The sequence below is a fragment of the Tyto alba genome, unplaced genomic scaffold (assembly GCF_018691265.1).
Source record: "Tyto alba isolate M040663 unplaced genomic scaffold, T.alba_DEE_v4.0 Super-Scaffold_42, whole genome shotgun sequence".
NCBI lineage: Eukaryota > Metazoa > Chordata > Aves > Strigiformes > Tytonidae > Tyto > Tyto alba.
The window spans coordinates 16,751,625-16,773,298 of NW_024881318.1; the positions used below are offsets into that span (position 1 = coordinate 16,751,625).

The 21,674-nt window shown below is 42.0% G+C and overlaps 2 protein-coding genes across 5 annotated transcripts in view; one reads left to right on the forward strand and one right to left on the reverse strand.

The window, feature by feature from the left end:
* IL7R (interleukin 7 receptor) overlaps positions 1-5,131 on the forward strand; it is a 21,239-nt gene extending 16,108 nt beyond the window's left edge. The window contains exon 8 of the mRNA XM_032992303.2: positions 376-5,131. Within this exon, the coding sequence (XP_032848194.1) occupies positions 376-879 (504 nt within the window). The 3' untranslated portion in view covers positions 880-5,131. The remainder of the gene's footprint in view (positions 1-375) is intronic.
* On the reverse strand, positions 3,847-19,681 carry CAPSL (calcyphosine like). 4 transcript variants are annotated; one of them, XM_032992305.2, is made up of 5 exons: positions 19,499-19,681; positions 15,432-15,568; positions 14,356-14,533; positions 13,138-13,347; positions 3,847-5,664 (listed from the first exon to the last, which is right to left on the reverse strand). In XM_032992305.2, the coding sequence occupies exons 2-5, from the start codon at positions 15,566-15,568 to the stop codon at positions 5,563-5,565; spliced, it is 627 nt and encodes a 208-aa protein (XP_032848196.1). In that variant the 5' UTR covers positions 19,499-19,681; the 3' UTR covers positions 3,847-5,562. The 4 variants fall into 4 exon arrangements, with proteins under 4 accessions (XP_032848196.1, XP_032848195.1, XP_032848199.1 ...); XM_032992304.2 differs by lacking the exon at positions 3,847-5,664 and adding an exon at positions 9,869-11,069; XM_032992308.2 differs by lacking the exons at positions 3,847-5,664; positions 19,499-19,681 and adding an exon at positions 9,869-11,069 and having other exon boundaries at positions 14,356-14,654; positions 15,432-15,520.
* Positions 19,682-21,674: the final 1,993 nt, after the last annotated feature.

Here is a 21,674-nt window from a genome sequence, read left to right on the forward strand (position 1 = left end):
CACTAAATTAGGAGGGTAAAACTGAAAGGAACTGCCTGCGTTGGCACACTCATTCCCAAGAAATAGCAGGCAGGCAGTAGATGTGTGGCTTGGGAAAAATCTCTGAAACACCAGTTCCCATTACATTATGTAGCACATAGAATGGTCTCCAGTGACACCGCCTGCAGGAGGCCACTGGATAGATTCAGATTAATATGGAAAAACATTTTAAGCCACGTGATAGTTTATTCTCTGATAACCAATCGTTCAGCCTGCTCAGGGTTACTTTCAGAGTTAAAGAAATAATAAATACCCTTCAAATGACTTATCAAAGTACCTTTTCTCTTAAGTTAATACCCACTGTTAACTGACCATGCTGTTCCCTTTGCCATGCAGAATTTTGATATAAGCTTTAACCCAGAGAGTTTTGGTTACGTTCATATCCATAAAGTGGATGGCATTCGAGCAAAAGCTGAAATGGAAAATTTTCTGCAGCCGTCAATTACTCCGGAGACAAACCTTCCAGAAAAATTTAGGAGCAGATCAGACCTGAAGATGATCCCTGCAAAGACAGATGAAAGCAGCTTAAACCTGTCTATGACTTACGGAGGAATCTGGCCGGCTGAAGCAGTGCACGGATTCCTGGGCACCAGCCAGTTTGCAATCACAGAAGGAAACTGCAGCTCCAGCACATACGAGGTGTGCCACAGCAAGGGCGTCCCCCTGTGCGGTGATGGCTTCAACCCTTCCTCCACTCCTCCCCCAGATCCCTCTGGTCAGCCTGGACCAGAGCCCCTAAATGGTGACACCATATGCCAGATGCTGCCTCCCAGTGAAATGAGGTCACCAAACAATGAGGAAGCCTATGTCACAATGTCTAGCTTCTACAAAACTCAGTAAATCTTACAGGAATGACAACATGGCATTTTCTCTCTAGCACAAGCAGGACACTGGAGCTTTCTATTTTGTTTTCCTGCATCCTGAGTTCCCACCTCCGCAACACACCCTGTTTGCAGTGCAATGCTATACCTGCAAGGAAGTGGATTCTCCCACATTTCAATGATAAGAGGGCTAACCTTAGCTCTCAGTATGCTGGTAGAAATCTCCACTGCAGAAGAAATTAAATGTAATTCAACCTGACTTTAATCTTCAGATCTGATTAATCCAGAACAATGACACTGCAGTCCTAGCTAAGGATCAAAATATGTCTCATAAAAGTTAATGAACTCTTCTGTTAATCTCTTGGTTGCAGAGTTAAGCTCTTTTTAATGCTCAAGCAAGAAATACAACAACAAATTCAAGTTAAATAGAATCCAATATGTTTCAAACAGCACTAGATCAAGAGTAACTCCTCTGCAGCCAGTGGAAGTCCACAAGTTTGCAAAATGACAGTAAATGAGAGTTGCTATCAAGCATTAGTCACATGGGGATTCAGGAACCTGGTCACTGCAAAGGGAGTTTGCTGACCCTTCAGGAAAAAGGGTGCCATGGACTCACTTTAGGAAGATGTTTCCTCCGACTAATTTTTTTTTTTTTTTTTTTTTTTTTAAGAGAGAGACAGAGATTGAAACAAAGGAAAACTCTACATGCCACTTCTTTTCGCTATTGGTAAAGATCTGCCCCAGAGCCAATTTTAGGATCCACAGGTATTTCTGCAAGTGCTGTTGTTAAAGATCTTCAATATTTCATGCACTAGCAATGTTTAGCTAGGAAAACAAAGCAAAATCAATGAAAAGCAAAGTCCCATCTCTTCTTATAAACTCAATTGTGGCTGTAAAAATGCAAGATGCTGTCTTTCTCTGCAGCTCTTGTGCAAGCATTAGTGAAGCATGTAAGTACTTTCCAGGACAGAAGGGTTGAGCAGATCATGTTTGTTTACTAGCATTATTCCCAATGGCTGTGGCTTCATAAGAATATTTTGAATTTGGCCAGACAATGTTCTCATACAACATCTGACCTAGGAAAATGGATGGAGCATCATGGATCCTGTCAGTGATCAGAGAGCTCTATCTTTTTAGAAGTACCTTGCAAATTGCCTTTTACTTTATGATGGAGGAAGACATCCTGTCCCTTCCCACTCACCTTTCTCTGGACTCTGAGCTCAGTTCTAATGGGTTCCCCACATGCTGTCACACAGAGATGGCTGAGCCGCTTCTCTGGGATGCTGCGAATTATGGAGCACACACTTGGGGATAAAGCTGCTGCATCCACGTGGCTGCACGGCAGCTGAGCAGTGTGGCCATGGGAAATCCAAGCTGCTTTGCTGTGCTCTGGGATTGGGGTTCACCTCACCGTGCAGCTTCAGTTCCTCTAGCTGCTTGGAATTCTCCTTTACTGAAATGTATTAAGAGTCTATTCCCAGAGTCTAAGGGTAAAAAGAGTCCTCCTTCATCCTCAGAGCTGCTTAAATTTGTTCTGACTGGTAATAATCACTGAGATGTTTCTATATTTGCTGTAGCCTGCTGGAGAAAAACACAATCCCAAGACAGGACTCCACTTTCTCCACCTCTACCTGACAGCAGAGAAAGCTTCAAATGGGACAACTTTATAATGCCTGCATGCAAAGGGGCCAAGGATTTGGCTCAAGGCATTCCAGTGACATTTTCCAAAATGGTTTCTATTGCTGTTTCTTGCCAACTGAAACATTGACTAATGCAATAGAAGAAGATGAAAGCCCTGGATGCTCATTTGCTTTATAATGCTTTTATTTCTTTTTAAAAAGAGCTGCCAGTAGTGCTCATACTGTGCTGACTTGCACAGTGTGATTGTAGATGCAGACAGATTGTGCTGGGAAGAGGTCCTCTTCCAGTAACACAGTGGCAAAAAACAGGGCATAGAGGAAGAAGCAAAAGTACATCAGAAAAATCCTGTACAGTATGTGCTATGCTTGTTTCAGACTCATACACACATTTTTAACAATTAAAAGTGACATCACAAATGTCCATTTGCACAGTTTAAACAGTAAGGTACCCATGTGTAATAGTCTCTGTTTGTCCAGAAGGTGTACGGCTCTTTAATATGGGAAAAGTAGTAGAAGCCTGATGTTTGCTCTGTAATACAGGAAAAGTAGCAGAAACTTGATGTTTATTTACTTTAATCACTCTGAAATAGTTATATTTTTCTTACCTAGCATTCATAATTTTGCATAGCTGCTAATGTTTAAACATTCATTCTATTTCTTATGTCTTATTATCTTATTTAATTAGATAACATGTAACCTTAATTTTATAATGATATTACTTTATTAAAAGGACATGGCTATTTGCATGACCTATTTATGCTGCTCCACTTCAGTCTTATAATATACATCTATTAGGACAGGACTTACTCAGCCCTCCCTGAAATCAGGATGACTCCATGGGCGTTACCTAGCTTCAGGCAGGATAAATCCCAAGTAAGTTTGGACAGCTCAGGGACCTGCAAACACTGTAGGGTAACGGCAATCCTCACCCTCCCTTCATCACCACCACCCTGAGAGCCAGGGAAGCCTCTGAAACTCCAGTCTATGTTTTGGACTGCTAATGCTTTTGTTCATCCTGACTCTGACTGCAATCCAGCTCTTGTTACCCAGAAAACAGAGAGGTAACAGCTCTGGGAATCAGGTCGATAAAGCCGATCTCCTGCCATGATTGGCTCATTACAGCAGTGTTCAGTCAAGTCCCTTCGGGCTGAAATTTCACAAGCAGTGAACTCTTCCAAGATAACTCTGGCAATTAAGTTATTCTGAAACCTGCAGAAGCTAGCAGTCTCCTTCATCTTTGACAATCTGGCATGAACTGTGGGAGCTAAATCTTTTGGAAAAATTGGTCCCTGACTATTTTTCAGGTGCTGAGTACCAATATTTGATCAGTCTTAATATCAGGATCATTGAATATCATTTGCGATTTTATAGCCATCAATATAAATTTGATAGGTGTATACAGATACAAAAACTTTCAGCTTGCTTTGGGAAAAACAGAAATCCAAATATGCACTGAGGCAAGAAACACCACAAGCACTTTGGGTCCATGGCCAGCTTTTAGACATGTAGCACATATATGAAAACACAGCCATGGCTATGTCTTGACACTTCACCAGGTCATGAGTGAGTATCTCCCTTGTTCTAGAAGTCAGAGATTCCCCCAGAGTTGTTCACAAATTCCCATCTGACTCAGCATTCACACAGGAGTAAAGCTCAGCTTTCACATACTCCATGCACCTTCCTCACTTCAGCATAACATTCCTCCTCCACACTTTCTGCCTCCTGTGCTCCTACTCAGTTGCACACACAAAATGAGCTTGGTGATCCCGGTTTCTATGCAGCTGCTTTATGACACCATGGCTGGAGCTGCCTGATCCTCTCTCCGCATGTACCTGTTGGGATCCACCAGCTCTTCTGCACTTGTGGTACAACACAGCTGGTCTCCTGTCATCATTTCTCCCCTCATCTATGCACAGCTCATTTGCACTACACAAACGTCTCCTAGCAGCACACAAACTCCATGAAATAAAATAAGTCTTTTGTCAGTTATAACACTGACTCACAGTCAAATTTTAATGATGCTGAAAAAAGTTAATTACCTCCCAAGGCGATACTTGTCCCCTGCTGAATTTGTTTGTTTATCAAACCTCCTCCTCTTGTTCATGTTCATTAGACAGACTGATAAAACACAAAAAAATGCTATGTGTGTCAGTGAGGTGGTAGAAGACCAGCTAAGCATGGAGAGTCTGGGGAACTGCTTCTGCCAAGGAGAAGAGATGGTTAAATGTATGTGCTGTGCAGTGCAGTCTGGGCCATGAAATAAATGGTGAAGGGATGGCCTGGCCACCACTGCTGCAGGGATAGGTGGCTGAATTTGGGGCAGTTTTAGGCAGGCACAAGCTGACTGTGAAGCCACCTCTGCCAGCAGCAAAGGACCTGGTGAGGCTGGCAGGGTATTTCTACAGGATGGGAGTTCAACCCCTTCTAGGCTTCTTACTAAAACTGTTTGTTGACTTGAAGGCCTGTATTTGTACAGCAGTACTGCAGTGTTCCTGGGAGGCACAGCAGCAGGTTTTTAGTTCATGTGCTTTTGGCTCAAGCTAGTTATTTCTTTGATTGTGGGTTTCTGAAACTATCCCTTAAAACCAGCTAAAATGTAACATAAAATATAAACAACTCTATGAAGAATTATTTTAGGGTCAAACGGTTCCTTATTACTGTGATTACGAAGCTCCCAAATTAGCACTTCCGTGTGTAACACGACATTGGCAAGACAAATCTACACACAAAAGACACACAAGGAAACAACTGGTGATGCCGGGAAACGCAATTGCTAATTCGTGCCGACGATCCCATCCGTCGGCTCACTCGGCAGCTTCGGAATTCAGTCAGGCTGGCCATTTGGCTATTCCCTGGCTTTTAAGCGCCACCTGTTGAAACGTGAGGCCACATGTCGGGGGCCAGCACTGGGACACTTGATGGTGTCGTGTAATCATGCAGCTCTGAAAAAGGTGCACAGATGGGAACTGGGGAAAAAAAATCACACCCGCAGCAAACTAAACAGTGTTTCACTTCTCTATAGTCTCTAGTCCCAAAGATATTGAGGCAAATGAAAGAAAATGTCAGAGTTTCCAGGATTTCTTCATCATTAAAATGAAGTAGGCGTCACTGTCCACAGAAGCACTAACTCCAGAGTAGTAGTTCAGAAATTCATCTTTTGTAACCTAAGAACAAGAAAACCAGTGTTTACAGTGTGTGATGGCTATATGCTGTGGCCCAAAGCAAGATATTTATGTAACACATCCCCATATTTTTCAAATAATTCTTTTGCATCTTCCACAGAAGTCTGATTTTTAGGTCAGACTGTCCTAATGTGACGTTGTGATGTGGTGTTGTAGCAAGCTCTCACACAGCATATGGTCCAATGACACTGAGGTCAATGGACTGAGCTTCTTGCACTAGGAGACAGAGTTGTTGCTATGTTCTTGAAAAATGAATATAAGAAAAATTATTCTGGTTATTGGTAAGTATTGACTGCATAACTTAGATGTCACAATTAAATTAGATTAGTTCAACATTAGCACCATCACCAAATGAATGTAAAAAGCATTAAAGGTTAATCAAGCAAAAAAAAAAAAAGAGAAACAGAGCTGAAATGCATTGGTAGAAATGTCTAAAGGAATAAATCTGTGCAACAAAGTCAGAGCTTCTCTAAAGCAATCTGCTTTATTTTTCCAGAAAATGTATATAAGCTAAAAAAAAAAAAAAAAAAATAAAAAATCAGTACATTTTGAATGCTAAAGTATCAGCTGAAAGTAAAAAAAAAAAATACATTGCAGCTTTTGGCAAGAAATATCACATTTTCAGTGCAAAAATAAAAGATTTAGCTCTGGAAAATAAACACTTTTCACATTTTACCACAATATCTACTTTTCCACAGAAACCCAGGCTTGAGTCAACTTTCACAAAACATTGCACTTCCTTTCTTTCTCATTTTTCCTACTTGCCAAGACAGTCAACAAGGTCTGGATCCCGCCTCCATCCTTCAGCTGCAGATCCCATTCAGACCAACAGCAACGTTGTAAGCTGGGAGGAAGCCTGGGTCCAGGTTTCTGCAGAGACGGGGCTGCTGTACCTGGGGTCGGCAGCAAACCAGTGAGCTAAAGCTTTTGCATCCTCTCTTGCTCCTGCCTCCTGCAGCCTCTATTGGCATGAGAGCTGAAGAGGTGCTACAGCCAAAACCAATGCTCACTTTGAAACCATGGAGGCTTCATACTCTGCTGGAGCAAACCAGTATGGCCGGGTGGGCTGCTTCAAATACCGAGGCTGCTCTCAGCCGCCTGAGAACTTGGCATTAAGTACAACCCACTACGAACCTGCTGTCTGCTCACGCCTTCCTCCTGAGCTGGATCTGAGAAATGATTTGTACAGAAACAGGGCAGGTTATAATCATAGCAAAAGTCATAGAAAGTGGGCAGCTGCCAACGGTGACAGGTTGCTCTTGGCGTTATCTGTTTTACCAGGGAAAGCTGAGCATGCTGCTGCTGCTGCTTCTGGTGTGGAGGACAGGAGCTGGAAGGCAAAAATAACTGAAATCCCAGGCGTTTTTGTTCTGCCAACTGCTGACAGCGGAGGCCAGTAGCCCAGCTCTGGCATGGCAAAGCTCTGCTCTGCCCACGCAGCTGCAGAGGTTTGAGACAGTACCGTGTAAAAGATGTTACATAAAGACAAATCAGCTTTCATACAGCAATGTGTGCAGGTGGTTTCATCTGCAAAAACCTCAGCTGCTTCTATCTGCCTCTGCCAAGACATCTTTGTGCCAGGAGACCAGAAAAAATGAATCAGATCAGTGAATATACCCTGTGGTCTAATTTCAAGAATACATTACAGTGAGTGGGGCTTGCATTAAAACTCAGTTGCTTGAACCAGAAATGCATGCTGTGGGAGAGAACATGAGCCAAACAACAGTTCTGCACCATATCAAGCCAAAAATTTCCCCTCCAGGACAAAAACATGAGCCAGAAAAGCACACAAGGGGCAAAATCCAAATGCAATAAAGGATGCTGAAGGAGTGCTGCCTTTCCCCATGGAACACACCAGAGGGAGGGCCTCTCCCCTGCCTCTCCGCCCCCATGCCTTGTGCTCTTTTGGGGAGGTTGGGGGGTCACAGGGGTGCTCTGATGGCTCAGGTAGAGGTTGGAGCTGAGTTTTGGGGAGGTATAAGGGAGTTTTCTCCCTCTATGAGGGACCAGAGTGCTCTGCCAGCGTTTTTTGGAGCATGCTCCTTGTGCTGGCTGATGGGGAGGGCAGAGCTCAGCCCTGACAAGTTGCTGTGCCACAGGGTAAGCTGGAGCCCAAGGTGCAGGCAAAACCTTTGCATCTGGTATTGGCCCACAGCCCTGCAGACTCAGATGTTCCTATGGTTTGTGCTATCCTGCTTAGTGTCTGTTGCATGATCAGAAAGAAGAAATAGTGCTTTGAACATGAAGCACCGACCAAGATCTGAGAATCTCGATGCTAGCGCCAGATATAATCGCGTGCATTGCCACCTATCTCCCCGTATCTGCTATGTGTGCTGTGCAACCACAGACTGGGAGGACAGCCTACTTCACCATCTATCTCCAGCATCTGCTGGGTCTGTAACCAGCACACAGCAGCCTGCAGCTGAACGTGGGCACTTGAGCTTTAGTTTTGGCTCTCCCTGATTGCAGCGCAGCAGCCTCAGCAGACAGGGACAGTGAAGAGCTAAAGGGTGACTCTGGGCACCCACTGTTAGTCCCAATATTCCTTCATGTCTGGTTCAGATCCCTTCCACTTGCCTTTAACCTACGCAAAGCACTTCCACTAAACCTCCGGGATGTTCACCCAGTGTGTCACTATGGCTGCATGCCTCCTAGTAGAGATTTTCCTACCTTAGCCATCAATGCAATGCCTATGTTTGTTCCATGAATTTGCATACATATTAATCAAATGACATTTCTTACAACAGATTCCAGTTTGTGTTCTATGGCATCTGACTACAAGTGCAAAATCATGTTATTCATTCCCAGATTATTTCTTTGTCGTGAATGCCCTATACTTTTTCTGCAGTTACCAGTTTTCACTCAGATTGCTCCAGGAGCAACTCTGCTCCCACGGAAGTGAAAAGAAACTTTGACACTGGCTTTGAAAGAATCTGAAACCAGCCTTTGGAAACATGTTCCCTACAAATTTTGAAATGAGTACATTGTGAAAAATGTCCTCCTGATGCTGAGAAATGTATCCAGCAAGCAATGAGGTCCACATGCAGACAGACCCAAGGAGCTGACCCAGGGCAAAAGGTTTTAAACTCTCCCAACTCACGTCCCTACAGCTCATGTCCCTAAGGTCCCCACACAAAACTCTGTTAGTCAAGCTCAGTGCAGCAATCTCACCCTGGAGCACTGTGAGCTTTCCCCAGCCATCACAGGCTCTGGCTAAGGATCCCAGCAGTTGGTGACAAAACTTCTACTCGTTTTAAAAAAGCATGGTTGCTTCCATTACCACTCCTCCCTTCTGAAAAGGTATATTGCAGCTGGGATTAAATAAAATTTGAAAATTTTAGCACTGAAAATACAAACTGGTTACAGTTGTTCAGATTAAAACTTCCGCTACACTTGATTAAATGTCAACACAACAGATCACAGTGGAAGACATGAGATAGTGTGTCAGAAGGAAATAGTTTTTTCGTTTGGTGATTCCCACAGTCCATTCACATTAATTTCTCTTTTTTTGAAACACAGAAGACAGATAACATGACATCCTGTGTGGAGCCAATTAATAAATGAGAAATAAATGGATTCTACTTGAGCTGCCAGGACATGTACAGCCTCTATTTGATAGTAAATTTGTTTTTCATATAAGGTATGTTGACACTGCAGTAGCATTGCAGTAAGGAAAGACTCCTCTTATGTTAGATGGCAATCATAAAGAGACTCTTTCCAGCAGTTTCCAGTGTCAGACAGTATGCAAGTTTCTGGAGGTTTACGGATCGAATTAAATAATTGAGTATGCACAGCCTCTAAGAAGGAATTATAAGCAGCTATTGCTCATACTGAGATCATGGCTGGACAAAACGAAAGCAGAGTTTGCACAGGACCAGAGCAGCAAGCACTCAGGACTTCAGTATTTGAACTGTTATCAGCCCAGTCTAAGAGCTGAGACTTCATCAGTCAAATCCTTTTGAAAGCCCAGTCTATAACCCTATGGTGCTTTTAGCTGGTGACAGCCTGAAATGGAGCAAATGTTGCCATACACAAGCCATTTACTCTTTGCTACAGCAGCAGCATCTCAGTCTGGGAAAGCAGCACAATAATGTGAGAAGCAGAAAGAAGATGACAAAAGGCAAAGGAATCAAAGCAGGAATAATTCAACATTCTTTTTTTTTTTTTTTTTTTTTTGATAGTTTCCTTTGTGCACCATTTCCCCACTCTCTGTATGGGGAAATGACAGAAGATCTCAGAACTGAGACAGTCTCATTGGTGTGACCAGGATGGCAGGTCCCCATCCTTTTTTCACCATCAGACACAGAAGATGACAAGACAAGAAAGTTACAAGTTCCTGAGTTCCCAGAAAGTTCCCTGAAGTCATAGATTAGTCATAAAGCAATATAAATACAAAAAATAGTAAGCAGCTTTTGATGTAGGTATGTAAAGACAACAGCTACCAAACCAGTAAATGTTCCATGAACAGTGAGAAGAAAATACTGTAACATACATATGCCCTTTAAAGAAATATAGTAGTGAGATGATCTCACAGTACAAAAAGAAAGAAATCAAATGGGGAAAAAAAAGCTATAAGCAGGCCTCCAGAGGTTTGAAACAAGGCATGCACAGGAAAGATGCCTGTATGCTGAGTTGTAAACTGGGGAGAACACAGGGATTTAAAGAGCATTTTGCATTTATCCTGGTCTGTGTCTCCCCTTCTTGATTTGTTTCTCCCTCCAGCCTCCTGGCACTGGGAACTCACACGATCCTAGCAGTGAGACTAGCAGTTGCTCCATCCCACAAGTGAGAGTCAAGAAACCAAGAGATGCTGCAATGCTGCAGGCAAGAGGGCTGTGTGACCCTCATGGGCTTCATCACATGTGTAATAGTCTTCCCCAGACCACCACCCTTCCAGAATATTTTGATTTCCTCCTCTTGCTTCCTCTGTCAAAGAGCTGTGTCTAACACTGGAAGGGATACAGTCAGGAGCCAGAGGGACCTAATGTGGTTGTCTGAGAAGAAAGGAGCAGCTCATCTCAGAAAAGAAAAGATGTGTCAGGAATGCAGGGAGAATAGGGACAGATCTGCAGAGTGGATGGATGCCAGATCTGCTGTCTGATTATGCTCCGATCCCCTGAGGCTGAGTCTACTGAAGCATCTGGGAATTATTTCTGCAGATTGTCTGTAATTGGCAGAGTTACTGGAAGCTGTTATTATGGAAAATGAGTGTGTTGTTGTGCATACACTTAATCACGGGAACCTACAAAAGGTGGAACTAAAGTCTTGCTCCTTTAATCATATGATCAGAGTTTCCAAGCATTCTTCATCATGATGATAAAATAGACATCTGTGTCTATTGAAGCGCTGACTCCTGCATAGTAGTTCATGAATTCTTCTGTTGTGACCTGAGACAGAGGATTTAAAACAGGAAAATGAACCTTCATTTTTTACTTCATTTTTTTTTTTTTAATGCTGTAAGTTAAAACCACACATTGAGAAGAATTCTACATGAAACTTAACACCTGTTATTTCATGTTGTTGCTAGTGAAAAGGAATCCAGCTGGAAGAATTAAGACACTGAAAAATTGCATCAGTCCACTTCTTTGTTATGAATAAGAGCTCCTGTCCTCCAGGAATACTTGGATGTAAATGAAACATGCTGATTTAAACTAACCTTACTAGGAACAGAAGTTAAATACAGTGCTGCCCAGGAATACAAACACTTTAATGCATTTTTTCCAGGGATGCTATAATCTCATTCTTTGCATTGTCATTAATAAAAATGGATGTGGTTTCTGGTATAACCCAGAGACATCTAGGATCTTTTTTTCAATTAATTAAAGAGAAAATACCACTGCCCTAAACAAGTCTCGCTTAAAGAAGCAAACATTCTTTGAAATACCTAAGAGTTTCGGGTATCTTTTGTGGGTATTTTGAGGTTGAATTGATTTTAAAATGAACATTAAAAAAAAAAAAATCAGATTAGCAGTGCATGTCTCTTGTAATGCCTTAACTCTTGAACCGTATAGATCATTCTTTGAATAAACATCACATAGAAAAATATTTGCTTCTACTACATTGTGCATTTGAGAGCTAAGTAAAACGTGACAATGGGCAAAAGTGAACACTGTAGACTGTCTTACTGTCAGGAACCAATTACAAGCTTTGCTGAACCTGCCTATTTCAGCAGCACCTGGCAAGATCACAGTGAAGAGAATCTTTCTAGCAGATGCCTTTAGGCATTTCTGCTAAAAACATTTTAGATGTTCAGCTCATAACAGTGTCATTAGCGACCTCTGAATATGGCACAGGAAAGTCACAGTTCTTGGAAGAAACTGCAATCAGGTGAGCTGTCAAGATTCAGCAGTCAAGATTTCTGAACAAGAGGTGGGTGCTCAGAATAACTTTTCTATAAGCTCAAGCACTTCAGCATTTATGAGCTACAAGGCACTGAATTTGTCAAGGATTATTTTGGGGACTCATTTAATGTGTTCATGTATGACCTCAGCACAAAAAAAAAATCAGGAACAGTTTGCTTGAGGTTTGCTAGACGTCACTTCTGCTGCAGAGAAGGAAGAGGACAACTCACACAACTGCTACTTCGGAGGATGACACAACAGATAAAAGGGATGAAATTCAGCTCTACCAAGCACAAAGTCCTGCCCAGGGGAAATAAAAACCACCACCTCCCTACAGACTGAGAGCCTGCCTGTTGGAAACAGAGCAAGTGGAGGATTTCGATGTAGTAGCCAGCCATTACACAGGTTCAGATGAAAGTAGTGTGCAGACATAAAACAAAGGGAAACAAGGCATGCCTGGCTTAGAGACAGTTACAAAGTGGGTGTGTAAGGAATCCATCAAAGAAGGTGCCCAGGCTTTGTACTTGCACAGGAAAGCCGAGGTGGAGAGCAGGAAGGGCTCCCAGCCCTGTCCTAGCTAGTGGCTCCTCAGGGCACACAGCTGGTGGCAGCCCCCCCAGCCCCAGCCTCCCTCCAACTGTCTGTGGATAAATCTATCTCTATTATGGACTGATTTCCAAGTCTCAGTAATTATACACACTGGAAAAGCAGTAACTGGAAAGTATTTTCTGTATTAGGGAACCTGCTTTTGAACTGGATCCTGGTATTTATTCTCCTGAGAAGTGAAAAATCCTCCAATTTACGTGGATCTTGAAAAATCAGCAATCGTGAGGGTTAGCATGAAGATATACTTAGAGTAACCGAAGAAAGTAGATCATTAAGGCTACAAACCTGACATCTACCCTTGTACCTCCTGCAGAGCCACTTTGCCTCCAAATGCGTGAGCGAGCTGCGCCAACAGTTTTATGCAGAGGTTATGCATCTGCCTTACTGTCCCCCATATATGTAGCACAGATGCATGTTTGGTACTGTGATCAGTTTCACAATTAATAATTTAAGTAAAATGCTGAGTCAGCTGGTGATTTCATGGCTTGACATTAGGCGTTTCACTTACCTTTCCATCTTTGTCATAGGGTGAATCAAAATTATCTAGAAAGGCCCTAAAAACTTGATCTTCTGTCCAGTCTCCATTTTGGTATTTAGGATGATGCTTTGCATTATACACCCCACGTAAGTCTTCAATTGTTATGACACCATCTCCAGTTTTATCTAACTTCCTAAACGCCTGCATGATGATTTCTTTTCTTGCATTTGACATAGGAGGCTGTAAAGAAGTATTAACAGAATCATTTTATTTCTGCCAACTACTTGCCCAGTTCCAATTTCAAGTAACTGCTGTTATTAATAGTAAAACTATTTCAAGGCACTTGGGACAACAAACTGCTGACAGTCTACACTGTCCATGAGATAGAAAGGGTAATATATCACCAAAAAGAGCAGTGTGGTCAAAACTATTCAGAAACTATCATTACAGTAGTAAATGGACAATATGAGAGAAAATGCTACCTAGAACATTTTTCTATTGTACCCTTTTAAAATATTTCTAACAAGAAATTACTCATTTATCTAAGCACAAATTATTTTCTTTCTTATTTGTTTAGTCTTCAGTAGAGTAAAGAGGCTCCAACTAAAATCAGTCACACTGTGGTTGATTAGAGAAAGCCAACTCTGGGCTAAGGTGATGCATCATAAAATAACAGACAAAGAAGTGAGATTAATACACTGAACCACATAGGTACCACGACTGTAATATAGGAATGTAGGTAACTAAATCAAGGAAGCAATTCATTAAAAATAATCACAACCCTTTATTTGCAACTATTCTATTCTATTCTATTCTATTCTATTCTATTCTATTCTATTCTATTCTATTCTATTCTATTCTATTCTATTCTATTCTATTCTATTCTATTCTATTCTATTCTATTCTATTCTATTCTATTCCATTCCATTCCATTCCATTCCATTCCATTCCATTCCATTCCATTTGTGAGAAGCCTTAAGCTTTTCAATAAATTGCAGAGATGTGTTGGCTTCTGAGCTCTCCCATCCACAGAGGTGTTATTTAGAGTGATTTTTCTCCCTTAAGATATTTACATGGAAATAGAGTATTTTAGCTTCTCAAGAGTTACTGACTTTTTAAACAGAGCTGTAGACTTTGCTAATTACTAATGTGAACAGAAGTGTTGTGTGTTGTGTTTTGTTTTCAGCTAGTCACAAATCAAGATTTTTCTCCATTTTATGCAGTAATAACATAAATTCCCAGACTTACTCTCAGAGTAACAAGAAATTCATCAAAATCAATTGTTCCATTGCCATCTTTATCAAATATCCGGAAAATTTCTTGTGCTTCGTCTTTGTCTATCATCATAGCATAATCATTTAATCCTTTCACAAATTCTTTGAAATCCAGGGTCCTGCTGTTGTCATCATCCATAATCCGAAATACTCTGTGGAAAATGTGCAATTTGAAGGGAATGCATAGGATAACTTGGACAATGCTGCAGCAGTTTCTCATAGTGCTGGAGCACGGGGACCCTTTACTGAGATAACATTTCCCCCATGTACAGTCTTCTAGGGAAAAAAAAAAAAAATTAAAACTAAGAAAAAAAAAAGGAGGGGGAAACCCCCACAGACACACACACACACAACCCCAAGCCCAGAACCCCCCCCCCCACACACACTTATTGACAGCAGAGATTAATTGCTTAGATTGGGTGCCTGAATATTACACAGCCGAAGCTAATGAGGTGAAGGCTGACTTAACTGAAGGAGTCTTCCTATTCATTACACATTGAACCATGTACAAGTTGGGCATGTAAATGAAGTTCCATCTAATCACCTAGGATCTCTCTGTTGTTTATGGGGCCCAGGAGCAGGTTTAGGGTGTGATGCAGGTCCCTTTCCCTAAGGGTGGGGTGACCCACACTCTCACAGTGACTGCAGAAGGAGTCTAAACGAATCCCATAAACTAGGCAGCTAATAGACCATTACACACAAGGGAATCACACCCCTAAACAAAGGAAGAACAAAATCCCAAGTATTGAGATATTAATTATAGAAAATACCAAAGTAAGAGATAATATTTTGTGTTCCCCCTCTCTCCCTGGCAAGAGTCCTGTGTCTTAAGGAAGCACCTTCCTCTGAGGCATTCATGGTCCTCAGTCCTTCAACAGTTGAGCAGGTCAGTCCTGTCCCCCAAAACACAGGAGCCCCAAGCCCAGGCTCTGTGGGTTGTGGCATTTGCATTGGAAACAGGAAACTCAAGTTTCGGTCCCTGCTTAGCCCATGAGCCTCTTGCAACTAAAACTATGAGGCTGAATAATGGATTTGACTTCTTAGACTCACCTGCCGAGTCCTTTGATGCCAGCAGATCCCCTTGCTAAACACTGCAGGCGAAGTCTTTCAACGGGGTCAGTGGTTTTGGACAGGTTTCTTTTGGCCTGGATTGCCATCTCTCTGTCATGCCTTGCTGTGCCCGGCATCTGGAAGACCAAAGTGCTCATATGGCATGGAATCACATATACCAGGCAGAGTGCTGAAACCTGCCCTAGTATATGGAGCATCCCAAATCCCTCCCTTGCAAGGTGCTGGCAACTCCCTCATGAGGACTTCTTTTGACCCTCTCATCCCTTTTCCTTATATCCTTTTATCAGAAGGGGAAATTGACAATATGGACCACCAACCCTGAAAGGAGAGCTCATCCAACCACCCTGTGATTAACCTAGATGCAAATATGAAAGTGTGGGTAAGAATTTGCTGCTTACATTGTCTGAACACGGTGAAAACTCTTGGATGCAGCCAGCAGAGCACTGCTGCCTCCACATCACCAGCAGCCCTGCCAAGCCTCCTCATCCTAGCCAGGTTTCCAGTTAGCATTTGCCCACAGGTAGAGCTTTTTTGTGACAGCAAAAATTGTCCTGGCTGGGCACCTTTTTCTTATGTTTGCCTTTGTTCCACTGTAGTCCTAATTCTCCAGAGCAGGGCTTTCTCCCATTGCATATTTGAGCAACGGCAATCAGCCCGAGACTTGACCCTGCCTACAGATGACACCTTGTGTTATTTCAACACAACTGCAGAACAAATTTATACCTTAAACTTACACAGCATTTAGCACCTCAGGATTTCAGGAATCTGCCAACAGTCACACAATCCTTCCAGCTTCCATCAGGGGAAGACAGTTGAATAAAAAGTAGGAAAACCAGCCCATGGACATGCAGCGCTGCAACAGCACCACCAAGAGCAGCAGGCCTGGGCTGGTAGAGGGTAGTTCCTTCTCCCAGAGGGGTTATTTGTGCCTTGTGCTAGGAACACCAGGGCTGCCCATTTCCATACTAACATTTTAGGGGTACATTGAATGCTGGACCCTGGACACTTGCTCAGGGCCAGGGCTGCCACTCCCTAGCCTGGCTACCGGGTCTGCAGATTGCAAAGGCCCAAAAATTATTTTCCAGTCTTTAAAGTATCACAAGACCAGGGGTTGAAAGAGTTACAGAAGGACTGGGTTGAGTTACAGAAGAGCTCTTGACTCAGAGTACACTTGGTGCTCTGCTGAGGGTGCTCTGGGATGGGAACATGAAGAAGATGGGCTGCCCTGTGAGGCATCATCCGTGCATGTTGCACTTCCAATCTCATTATCATTGCACATGCCGAAGCGTAAACTGAAATGGTCAGAGAAAGCTTCTGAGAAACATGGAATTAAACTGTTTCTCTGCTCCTGTCTACAGAGCATTGGCTATGGCAGCTGGTAATGTCACATGTGCTGACTTTTGCAACCCATACAGACAACACCAGCAGGGCTTGGAAAAACAGAAAAATAAAATGTTTTTTTTCATCCTCAAAAGGTTTCAGTGCTAACTTATTGTAGAAGTCTAACATGGTAGAAAAGAGAGCATTTCAGATTTGCCTTAGCCAGAATGAGCAAAATTCTTCTGGGAACTCATTAGTGAGTGACCAAAAAGACCTTACAGCTATGTGAGACCAGCAGTCACAAATGTTTTCAGCAAATAAAAACCTGTCTTTAAGAGGAGATTTTTAGCTAGCAAGAACATAGAATACAATGAGGTTACATAACACAGTACAAAATGTATTTACATTACGTAAATATGCACTATAGCTTACATATATATATAATGCCTGTGCATCTGTATACAGACTGTGTAATGCATGCATAGCACTGCTCAGTATGCCTCTATACTATGTTATGAATTTATATAGATGTATGAATATTGAGACCAAAGATGACATCATTCATCTCCACTGCACTCTGCAAACATCTACACAAACACACACCATGCAGAGTGTAGTAGCTCTTTGCCTTGAGTTCAGTGGAGTCATTTCCAGCATACTGCAATGCACATCAAATAATCATTGCAGCAAGATTAACGAATTGAGGCTAGGGAGAGATCATCTGGTATGGTATCTATTATGATCTTCTGTACCTCAATAAAAGCCACTGAAACTGGCCAATCCTCAGTTATCTCTGCAGTAAGTATAAAGTTTGCTTCTACACCTATAAACACTTGTAACTGAGAAGTCACCATTTCTAGGTTAAGTTGTTCCAGTATTGAGTCATTTTCTTTTTAAAATATGTTCTTTGTTTGTAGTATGAATTTCCCCCATTATTAGATGATGTTTTACTTCCTTTTACAAGATTAAAGAGCTACTTATTAAAAATTTGTCCACATGCAAACACTTGAAACACTCTTTTAAACCCTCTTTGGCTAAATAATTAGACAGAGGTTAGGACTCTTGCTACAAAATGAGTTTCTAGATGTTAGATAATTCTGCTGTTGTTCCTGAACTTTTCCATTTTTTTCCAGTATTTCTTCTGATGTGGAACAGAGCACTCTAATAATCTCACTAATGCCACAGGCAGAGATATTCCCTTTTTTTTCCCCCATGTATCATGGTTAAAAACACTAATAGTAAATATTTCTGCTGCTCATTGCAAATCTTCATTCTCTGTAATGTTCAGTAACAAAATCACCAACACCATGTTGTTACATAAAACTCAGCAACTGAAGTCTGTTTGTAAAGTGATTGCACTTACACATCACACTAAAGCTTTTTAAACATGATCTGGCTTCCTGTATCACACAGCAGTATGCATTTGAGAATCCTTTCTATACATTAAATAAACACATAAAAACAGTTAAATATAAACCCTACTACATGCAAGCCTAGTCCATAGTAACACATCTACCACTTCTCTATTTCTGCTGGCTGCTGGTTTAAGCTAGAAATAAACCCTTCCTAGGCTGTTAAAAGACTATACTGCATTTTAAGAAGACAGATTCTGAATCAGAGCAAGGATGGAGGAGTCACAGCAACTCACAGGGTCTGCCTTTTATTTTGTTTTTCCTCCTTTTTGGATACTGTGAAGTAATTAAAGATACAGTCAGGATTTGCTGAATGTAACAGTTCTCTGTATACCTTATAAATGTGTTATGTATTAACAACCATTAATAAAACAAGGTAAGGTCATAACCATAATTTTGCATGTTTTTAATTCTTTTATCTCTTCAAGATCATCAGTCAGATGTGTCCCACAGTGAAATGAAAAAGGAGTTGTTTAACTGTGAACAGAATTAAACTAAATTCTGAACAGCTACACAGCTTTGTTTTGTGTAACAGGTCGGGCTATGAGCAATTACAATACCCACGTTCATTCTTTGTTTCTACGGGCAATGTTGTGTTGTGCAGTCTGAACAGAAATTATTGCACTTCTTAACAAATACGAAACTTGAAATTTTGGATTGTTTTTTTTCAGAAGAAACTTAGGCTGTTCAGCAACTAGATCCCTTTATATCCCTCTAAGCCTGAGGCTTAAACCTGGAAAGAGATTTAATCTAAAATCAGCACCATCTGTTTATATGTTATCCTTCAACAGACTCCATGAGCCTCCTGTGAAAATCCTGGAAAACACCCCAGTGTGGCAGGCAGAAACCCATACTAACCTCTGCATTACTGTACCCCTGAACAGAAGATCTCAGACTCTGAGAATAGATTTAGTGGCCTAAAATAATCCCACACATTTGTTTTATTTCTAACAAATGAATTAAATTATTAGAAGACAAAAACTGTGTGAGTATTTAGCAACCATTTGAACACCTCCTTAAAAATCTGTCTTCCCAGTCCCACTTGCTCTTCTGTAGCAGCCTCCCCTCTGCCTCTCCATCACCCCCAGCATCATCTGGCTCCCACCTTCTGACAGGTGGAACATTACTGCTCTTGCTATTTTGCACATATTTGCATGTATAATTTGCATGTTTATATATATGCAAAATATAATCACAAAAAAATATATATAATGGTATATGTATATAAAAAACCCCTTCTGTTGGCTAAACCCCAAGCTCAACTGATTGTAGAAGCTCACTGTGAGCTAGCAAACAAGAGAGAAAATCCTTTACCTGCAATGTTATCCTGCACCCAGGGTTTCCACCCAGGACCTGGGAGGTGTTGGGGGGCTGGGGCAGCGCCGTGCCCCACCTGCCTCCCCGCTCCCAGCTCTCACAGGGGTCAGGTGGCAAGTGGCGGGGATGGAGGGCCGCAGGCTCACTGCAGAGCTTCCTTGTCCATCTCGTTTTACTTGTTTAAACACCCAGCTGCCCTGCCCCCCCCCTTTTTGGGGAGGCCTGGCGTTTACCAGCCGGTCTCCAAGGTGACACTGGTAGCTGTGGCTGCCCCAGTCTGCAATTACGCCACTTCCCTGGGCGATTGCCACTGGGTTGCAAGAGTCCTTTTATTTAACTTCTTTTTAAATCTATGACTTCCTTCTCTTCTCTGCCTACATGGGCTGGGGGAGGGAGTGTGGGAGCACCTTGCACTGCCCCTCACGGAGATGCCCAGGGATGCCTGCAGGAGGTTGCGGCATCACCGTGCCAACGCTGGGCATGGCTATGTTTTCATAACATGTTTCTCTGCTCCATAGTTGATACGGTTGAAAAAAACTTGCTGGTTCAATCATTTACTCAAAACACAATAGGAGAAAATAAGTAAAAGCCTGCCTATTGTATTTCACAAAAAACCCAAGTTGCTGGTGTATTTTTTTTCCTGCTGATTAACTGTGATTTTGAAGCCCTGCTGGTGGTGAGAACCTCTGGGGAGATGTTGAGATTGTGTTCATTTGCATCAAGAAGAAAACTGAAAAGATTAAACATCCGTATGATGAGGAAAAATTGCTCCCTGCTTAGACACAGCCACTGACAGCTCTGTCTGCAGAAGGTCACAAATGTTACCAGTGATGCAGCGTAACACTTGGCGAAGGAATTGGTGTATTGATAGACTCCTTAGGGGTAAAATATAGCCTGTTACAGTCCCTGGGCCTCTCCAGCAGCAGCAAGCCGAGCACACAGGATCAGGGCTGGTGGCAACGGCAGCCTGTACAAGTCGGCATGAGAGCACATGGGAAAAGGAGAGAAAGTTCAGTTCTGCCCATGGATAAAACACCGAGCAAGAATGAATACGTGCATTGTTTCCTGATGATAGCAGAAAATTATGTTAGGCAATTACTAGAGTAATAACATTTGCATCCTGGCAAGCTGCTTATCTTTCATCGACAAGTACTTCCTGGTACTAAACCGTAGCTTGTGCAAGACTTTGTATATGCTTTATATCTCTCATCTGGCAACTGATTGTACATTAATGCACAAGCAGGAAACAATGATTATTTAATCACTCAGTGATTCAAAAACATTGACTTTGTGACAATGTAACATCCCCCCCATCTGCTATCTTTGTTTTGTGAATTGATCTCCAGAGGCCTCCTGGGAGTACAGAAGAGATAAGGGGCTCCGAATATGACCTGGGCTGCCAGCAATGGAGGAGCAGCCCCTGCCGTCTACCAGCACACACTGCAAAGGCAAAACGGAGACACTGATACCTGGAGAAATAATTTTCACTGAACAACAACTTGGTCCTTGAAATTCAGCATTCCACCTGACTAAAGCGATTATTCAAATGCAGAATTTGCACTGACTTTCAAAGGGATGCATGTAGGTTGGAACAGCAAGGCCAGCCTCTTGAAAACAAAATAATAAGTTAATTTTACATCTGTGTACTCGGCTGCCTTTCCTGCCCTCTGCCAGTGAGCTCAGGCATACACATACACACACAGTTGTTCAGTCTACCTTCCACACACACCCCTGGAAACTGGACTGTGCCGTGTCTGAGCTGGTTAATGAGTTATGAATCTGAAAAAATTATTAATGTGCTTTCAAATGTCTCTAATTGCATCAAGCTGTGATTAAGTTTATTTGATTGTACCTGCTTTGTTACTGTGCACAAAGCTGTAAGCAGAGCTCAGTGAATTCAGAATTTATCATAAAGGAGATAGAGATTTCGTCAAAACTCCAGAATTTTTCCTCCTCATTTTTTAACTAACTCTGAATGCATACCTGTCTGATTTTTTGTTTTATTCAGTCTGAATAGCCTGAAATGTCTGTTCAGTTTGTGGTTCAGTCCTGGACTGAACCTACTAAGAAAAAAAATCTATGAGATCTAACATGATCTATATGCTTATGGCAGAGATTGAGATCTTGTCAATTTACGTTTCTGAAAATTCAGATTTCTTGTTGAATTTTGTCA